The following is an 8,125-nucleotide window of genomic DNA, read 5'->3' on the forward strand; positions in this document are numbered from 1 at the left end:
TGAATCAGATTTCGATAGAAGCTAACTGACTTCAAAAGAATACCATTTTCTTAATAGGTTACTTAGACAAAAGTGCAAGGTCGATCCAACAGTGCAATAAATATTAATGAGTAAAATCAGGGAACAGCAAAGTCATAAAGTTCACTAAGTCCATCTCTTTGAAAACGCTGCCTCTCCCATCACTGTAGCAGATTGTATATTAAATAGCTCCAATGATTTTGCCTTTGTCTTGGTCAATTATTAAAAACATTTATCAGAGTAAATGTGTTTTCTCCAATTATGAATCCTAAAAATTAGAATATTTATAAATGCACTTTCAAATATGCTGCTTTTACTTATTTAAAATGGGTAATAATAAACTCATAGCATCATACAATATTTATGAATAAATATTTTGAAATTTAGAATCATGGAATAATATAGCACAGGAGGTGGTCATTCAGCCCATCAGCCAGCTCTTTCAAAGAGCAACACAGTTAGTTCCACTTCTCTGCTCTTTCCTCACATCTCTGCAACTTTTCCTCCTACAGGTATTGATCCAATTCCCTTTTGAAGGTGACAATTGAATCTGTATCCACCGCCCCATCAGGCAGTGGATTACAAACCCTAACCAATCAGTGCATAGGAAGGGTTTTTCTCTGGTTCTTTTGCCAGTCACCTTAAATTGGGGGTCCTCTGGCTATCGATTCTTCAGCCATTGGAAATAGTTTCTTTTTGTTTACTCTGTTTTCACTCTTCATGATTTTAAACCCCTCTATCAAATCTCCTCTTAACCTTCTCTGCTCCAAAGAGAACATCCTCAGCTTCTCCAGTCTCTCCGTGTGACTGTAAACCTTCATCCCTGGAACCGTTCTATAAATCTCTTCAACACCTTTAGCTTTCCTAACATTTGATGCTCAGAATTGAACTGAGAGCTCCTGCTGGGCTCGAACTAGTGTTTTATATAGGTTTAGCTTAAGTAAATAGTTGTGTCATTTTGGATTATAGGGTTTAAGCATACAATTTCAATTAGGAACAGAGCTTCAATTTTGATGAAACTGGAGACAGGCACAAATCCTCTTTTGGGGCGAGGTACAGTCTCACAGTTTCGATCCAGCTCAGTCTGTGACTGTGGGCTCAACACTTCAATCTTCAACAAACAACACAGCTTCCATCACATCCACACTGGAAGTTGTGTCAGGTGCAGTGAAGATCAGCGTAGGCAAAGAAGCAGCTTTCAAAAATAAACTCTGCTGAAAAGGTTTGTAAAGTCAGATCAAAACGAATCCCAATTATAACTGGAGAAAAAAAAAACCTTTCCACTATCCACAACAAACACAATTTTAAATTAATAAATGAACAAAGTGACAGATTCCCCCACCCCCAGCAGATATAGGGGATCTTAACCTGCTTTTGCTCGTTAATGGTCGTCGCTGGTTAATGTTACTGGTTAATGATTTTGCTGGCTAATGGGTTTTGCTGGTTAAGGGTTTATGCTGGTTGGAATTTTGCTTGCTGAGGTTTTTGGTCAATGGTTTATGCTGGTTTAGTGTTAATACTGGTTTATGATTTTACTGGTTAATGGGTTATACAGGTTTAATGCTAATCGGGGCCGCCTCTCTCCTACCTTCATTCACTCTCTTGAAGCTCCGCGATTTCCTGCTTCTTTTCCTCTCGGTGAATTCCATTGATCCTCCAGTCTGGGGGCAGCAATCACCAGATTAATGGACACAGTGTTAAAGCAGCGCTGCCTCCGCCGCCCGGGACCGACACTGGGGCCTGTCTGAGCCGCGGCTTCAGGTACCGAGAGACAAGCGGCGGAGAATCACCGGCAGAGGGAGATGGACCGAGCCAGAGACACACACACACACCCACCGGCAGGAGGACAGGAACTCCACCGGCGGTCCCAGAGGCCGGGGGACCCTCCACCAGGGGGACACCACCAGGGGGACCCTCCACCAGGGGGACACCACCAGGAGGACTCTCCACCCGGGGGACACCACCCTCCACCAGGGGGACTGCACTCTCCACCTGGGGGACCCTCCACCTGGGGGACCCTCCACCAGGGGGACACCACCAGGGGGACACCACCCTCCACCAGGGACCCTCCACCAGGGGGACTGCACTCTCCACCTGGGGGACCCTCCACCAGGGGGACACCACACTCCACCAGGGGGACACCACCAGGGGGACACCACACTCCACCAGGGACCCTCCACCAGGGGGACTGCACTCTCCACCTGGGGGACCCTCCACCAGGGGGACACCACACTCCACCAGGGGGACCCTCCACCAGGGGGACACCACACTCCACCAGGGACCCTCCACCAGGGGGACTGCACTCTCCACCTGGGGGACCCTCCACCTGGGGGACCCTCCACCAGGGGGACACCACCAGGGGGACACCACCCTCCACCAGGGACCCTCCACCAGGGGGACTGCACTCTCCACCTGGGGGACCCTCCACCAGGGGGACACCACACTCCACCAGGGGGACCCTCCACCAGGGGGACACCACACTCCACCAGGGACCCTCCACCAGGGGGACTGCACTCTCCACCTGGGGGACCCTCCACCAGGGGGACACCACACTCCACCAGGGGGACCCTCCACCAGGGGGACTGCACTCTCCACCTGGGGGACCCTCCACCAGGTGGACACTGGACCCTCCACCAGGAGGAACATTCCACCTTCCGCCTTCCACCAGGGGAACACTCCACCAGGGAGAGACTCCATCCTCCATGGGGGAGACACTCCACCCTCCGCCAGGGGGATTCTCCGCCTTCTCCAACCTCCACCAAGGGATCACTGCATCAGGAGGACCTCCATCAGGGGGACATCCATGGGGGACTCCATCCTTAACTAGGGGCACTCTATCAAGGAGACACTCCACTAGAGAGATACCCCAACCTCCACCAAAGGGACCTCCACTAGGGGTACACCCCATTCTTTACTAGAGATCCTCCCATCAGGTTGGGGGGTGGATTTTTTAAATTATTCATTCAGGGGACATGGGCTTCGCTGGCTGGCCCAGCATTTATTGCCTATCCCTAGTTGTCCTTAAGAAGGAGGTGGTGAGCTGCCTTCTTGAACCATTGAAGTCCATGTGGTGTAGGTACACCTACAGCGCTATTGGAAGGGAGTTCCAGGATTTTGACCCAGTGACAGTGAAGGAACGCTGATATATTTCAAAGTCAGAAAAAAAAACTAAAAACTGGGAATTTAGCATACTGGTCCGATCCAGTGTTGTATACCTTAAAATGGAACACCAGTAGAAACTGGGAATTTACAATACTGGTCCAAACTGTTCTTTCCTATTTCATCCTCCATCAGGGAACAATTCATCTGGCATCTGGCAGCATCGGCGGAGAAGAAAAGAGTTGACGTTTCGAGTCCTCATGACCCTTCGACAGAACTTGAGTTCGAGTCCAAGAAAGAGTTGAAATATAAGCTGGTTTAAAATGTGTGTGTGGGGGGCGGAGATCCGCCCCCCACACACACACCTTAAACCAGCTTATATTTCAACTCTTTCTTGGACTCGAACTCAAGTTCTGTCGAAGGGTCATGAGGACTCGAAACGTCAACTCTTTTCTTCTCCGCCGATGCTGCCAGACCTGCTGAGTTTTTCCAGGTAATTCTGTTTTTGTTTTTGTTTTGGATTTCCAGCATCCGCAGTTTTTTTGTTTTTAATTCATCTGGCATCTTTATCTTATTGCTGCTTGAAGAAAATGTGGGATTTAAAATGACTAATCTCCAGGATCTGATGGTTTCCATTGCAGGCTATTAAAAGCAATATGCGAGGACATTGCAGATGCATTACTCATAATTTTCCAAAGCTCTTGAGATTTAGGAACTGTGCCTTTTAATTGGGAAATTGCAAATGATACATCATTATTTAAGAATGAAGGAAGGGAGAAACTAGATAACTGGTCAGTTTAATCTCAGTTGCGGAAAAGCTACATGAACCTATCATCAAGCAGAGTGACTGGTGAACACTTGAAGAGTATAATCTGCTCAAAGAGAGTTGAAAACAGTAATTCAGGACAAAATTAATAGTCACTTGGGCAAATGCAGGTTAGTTAAGGAAAGTCAGCATGGATTTCTTAAGCAACTAACCTGTGAGCAAAGTTATAACTCATGGAATAAAAGGGACAGTAGCAATATGGTTACGAAATTGGATAAGTGTCAGGAAACAGAGAGTATTGTTCAGTGGATTTTTTTGGGATGGAGGAAGGTTTGTATTGGAGTTCCCCAGAGGTCAATGCTGGGACCCTTGCTTTTCCTGATCCATATTAATGACGTAGACCTTGGTGTATGGGTCACAATTTCAAAGTTTGTGGAAGATACAAAACTTGGAAGCATTGTGAACTGTGAGGAGAATAGTGTTGAACTTCAAAGGGACACAGACAGGTGGAGTGGGCAGACAGGTAGCAGATGAAGTTCAATGCAGAGAAGTCTGAAGTGATTCACTTTGGTAGGAAGAACGTGGAGAAACAGTATAAAATAAAGGGTACCACTCTAAAAGTGATGCAGGAGCAAAGGGACCTGGGTGTATATGTTTGTAAAGCATTGAAGATGGCAGGACAGGTTGAGTGAGCATTTAATAAAGCATACAGTGCCCTGGGATTTATTAATAGGAGCATTGAGTACAAGAGCAAGAAGGTTATGTTGAACTTGTATAAGACACTGATTCGGCCTCAGCTAGAGTATTGCATCCAGTTCTGGGTGCTGCACTTTAGGAAGGATGTGAAGACACTGGAGAGAAAAAAATCACAAGAATGTTTCCAGGAATGAGGAGCTTCAGTTATGAAGATAGATTGAAGAAATTAGGACTGTTTTCCTTATAGCAAAGAAGCTGAGAGGAGATTTGATGGAGGTCCACCTCATTCCCAAGAACCAGGTCCAGCAGTTCCTCCTTTTCAATGGGCTGGAAGGAAACTGCTATAGAAAATTTCCCTGAACACACGCTAGGAACTCTTGACCCTCTCTGCCCTTTATACTACTACTATCCCAGTCTATATTTGGATAATTAAAGTCCCACGTTATAGGCACTCTATAATTTTTGCACCTCACTGTAATTTCTTTACAACTTTGTTCCTCTACATCGTTCCCACTAGTTGGTGGCCTATAGACTACCCCGAGCAATGTAACTGCACCTTTTTTTGTTCCTGAGCTCTAGCCAAATAGATTCTGTACTTGATCCCTCTGGGACATCCTCTTTCTCCAGTACTACAATGCTCTCCTTCAGCAGTACTGCCACCACACCCCTTTTTCTTCCTTTCCTATCTTTCCTGAACACCTTGTATCCAGGGAACACCCAATCCTGTCCTTCTTTGAGCCAGGTTTCTGTTACAGCCACATCATCATATTTCCACATGGCAATCTGCACCTGTAACTCACCAATCTTATTTACCATACTCTGTGCATTCGCATGGAGGTGGTAACCTAGTGGTAATGTCACTGGGCTAGTAATCCAGAGACCCAGGGTAATGCTCTGGAGACCTGAGTTTGAATCCCACAATGGCAATGGTGAAATATTTCAGTAAAAATCTGGAACTAAAAGTCTAATGACCATGAAACCATTGTCGATGTTATAAAAACCCATCTGGTTCACTAGTGTCCTTTAGGGAAGGAAATCTGCCTTCCTTACCTGGTCTGGCCTACATGTGACTCCAGACTCACAGCAATGTGCTTGACTTTTAAATGCTCTCTGACGTGTCTAGCAAGCTACTCAGTTGTATCAAACGACTAAAAAGTCTAAAAGGAATGGAACTGGACAGCTGGGTCAAAATCCTGGAACTCCCTCCCTAACAACACTGTGGGTGTACCTACACCACATGGACTGTAGTGGTTTGTTAGAAAAATATAGATAATTAATAAGTTATATGTGTATTTGGGTGTGTTAAGAATAAGGTATATCTTTAAGTTTAAGTTGGATTTCTGTACTTGTGTGTTAAGAAAAGAAGTTGCGTTTTAGTTTCACTTTAAAAGTTGCCCGCTTTTAATGAAGATTTTATGACTCTTGAAGGTAAGAAAAAACTGTTGTTGCCGAGCAACAGGGGTGCAGAGAGGGAGCCCCCTCTCCCTATTGGTTTACATGGACTGTACATATTGTGAACATTAGAGAATAAGACAGCTGTTGTAACTTGTGTTTTCCTTACAAATCTGTATATATCTGTAAAAGTATGGTTGTGGGTGAATGAGTTTTGTAATATAGTTCATTTTTTCTTGTTTAATAACTGTTTTATTCTTTTGTTAAAAGTTCATCAGCCTGACTCCTGTGACTCTGTTCAGTAGCCACTTCCTAAACTAAAAATAATAAGGTCTATCAAGCCGGGTTCTATCCTGAAATCTGGCTTGTCCAGTTGTAACATCAGCTGGGATCATAACAGATTCAAGAAGGCAGCTCATTACCACCTTCTCAAGGACAATTAAGGACTGGCAATAAATGTTGCCCTAGCCAGTAATTCTCACACCCCATGAACGAATAAAAAAAAAATACATGCACAGTAACTCTGATTTAGACTCTATTACTTTCTCCTTTACTCTGACCTCACCTATTAACTTATCTTTCCCTACTCTAGTGCTATCTATCTCTCCCAGTATTCTTTGAACCTTGGTACTTCTCTCTAATATTATCTCCTGGTTTCCACAAACCCTGCCAAGTTAGTTTAAAACCACCCCAACAGCACTAGCAAAACCCCCAGGAAGGAACTCCAGACCAGCTCTGTTCAGGTGCGACACATCTGCCTGTACAGGACCCATCTCCCCCAGAGCCAGTCTCAATATCCTAAGAATCTAAAGCCCTCCATCCTGCATCATCTTTCCAGCCACAGCATTCACCTGTCTTATCCTCCTATTTCTGTCCTCACTTGTGTGCAGTACTGGAATTAATCTGGAGATTACTGCTTTTGAGGTTTGCTAATTGTCTACCTAACTCCCTAAATTCAGACTGCAGGGCTACATCCCTCTTTCTACTTATGTCACCGTGGACAATGACAGCTGGCTGTTCCCCCTCACGGTGCTCTGCAGCCACTTACTGACATCCTTGACCCTGGCTCCAGGGAGGTAACACACCACCTTAGATTCATGTCTGTAGCCACAGAAATGCCTATCTACTCCCCTATCAAATGACCTATCACTATTGTTCTTCCAAACTTCCTTGTACCCACCCCACCCCATATAGCTGAGCCACCCGTGGTGCTTTGGACTTGGCTCTGGCTGCACTCCCCAGAACTATCACTCTCATCAGTATTCAGAACTGAATAACGGTTGGAGTGGGATGCATTCAGGGAACTCCTGCTCTACCTGCCCGTTCTTTTCTAACTGTCTGGTGGTTCTCTCTCCGCCCCCCACTTCTCTCCCTGCGTACTTTTCAGCTGTGGGGTGACTACATCTGTAAAAACCTATCCTCACTGATGCTCCCCAGTGACACCAGATGCTGCTCAAGTTCCACAACCTGGAGCTCAAGCTGCGGCAACTGACAAGACTTCCTGCCCAAATGATTATCCAAGCCACTGGGAGCGTCCTGGAGTTCCCACATAGCACAGTATGGGCACTCTTGAGGTTGGAGCAGCCCCTGCCAATTCTGTATTTATTAGCTGATACTACCTTGTTACTTAGATTAAACCTTACTGCTGGTAATACATCTGATCAATATTAATAAAGCTTTACCAATACTAATAAAACTTACTTATACATTAGCAATATTGATAAATCCTACCAACTCTTCCTACACCTTAGTAGTGGTAATGAATCTTACTACCAATAAACCTTACATAAATGTTACTGATTCTTATGATTGCTACTAACACTTAGCACAATTATGAGTAGTAAGAAATCCTACTTTACAACAAAAAATAAGACTCAAGCGTTTATTTCCTAGTTTAGATTGGAGATACTCACCAGCCAATCACCTACTTTGAGAAGCTGATAGCTCAGCACCACCTTCTCAAGGCAATTAGAATGGGCAATGAATGCTGGCCTTGTCACATTCCATGAATAAAACAATAGATATTATTTAAGTGTATTCATCATCGTGGTGAGGTCGGTTATCAGTGGTGCCCCACTTGTGTGTAGATGTTGGGGCTGGTGAATGGGAGAAAGCGGAGGGGAAGCGGCTAGGCCGCGCCGTTGCTACGGTGAC

At 45.3% G+C, this 8,125-nt stretch overlaps 1 protein-coding gene across 2 annotated transcripts in view; it reads right to left on the reverse strand.

Moving 5' to 3' along the window:
• Positions 1-8,125, reverse strand: part of bend7 (BEN domain containing 7) — a 50,877-nt gene extending 42,752 nt beyond the window's left edge. The window contains exons 1-2 of one of the 2 annotated variants that reach the window (XM_041202334.1): positions 7,885-8,125; positions 1,607-1,679 (exon numbers count right to left, since the gene is read on the reverse strand). In XM_041202334.1, coding sequence (XP_041058268.1) covers positions 1,607-1,667 — 61 coding nt within the window. In that variant the 5' untranslated portion in view covers positions 1,668-1,679; positions 7,885-8,125. Of the gene's footprint in view, positions 1-1,606; positions 1,920-7,884 lie in introns of those variants that run through there. The other variant, XM_041202335.1, reaches the window with a different exon arrangement.

Source organism: Carcharodon carcharias, chromosome 13, assembly GCF_017639515.1.
Source record: "Carcharodon carcharias isolate sCarCar2 chromosome 13, sCarCar2.pri, whole genome shotgun sequence".
In the NCBI taxonomy this organism is placed as follows: Eukaryota; Metazoa; Chordata; class Chondrichthyes; order Lamniformes; family Lamnidae; genus Carcharodon; species Carcharodon carcharias.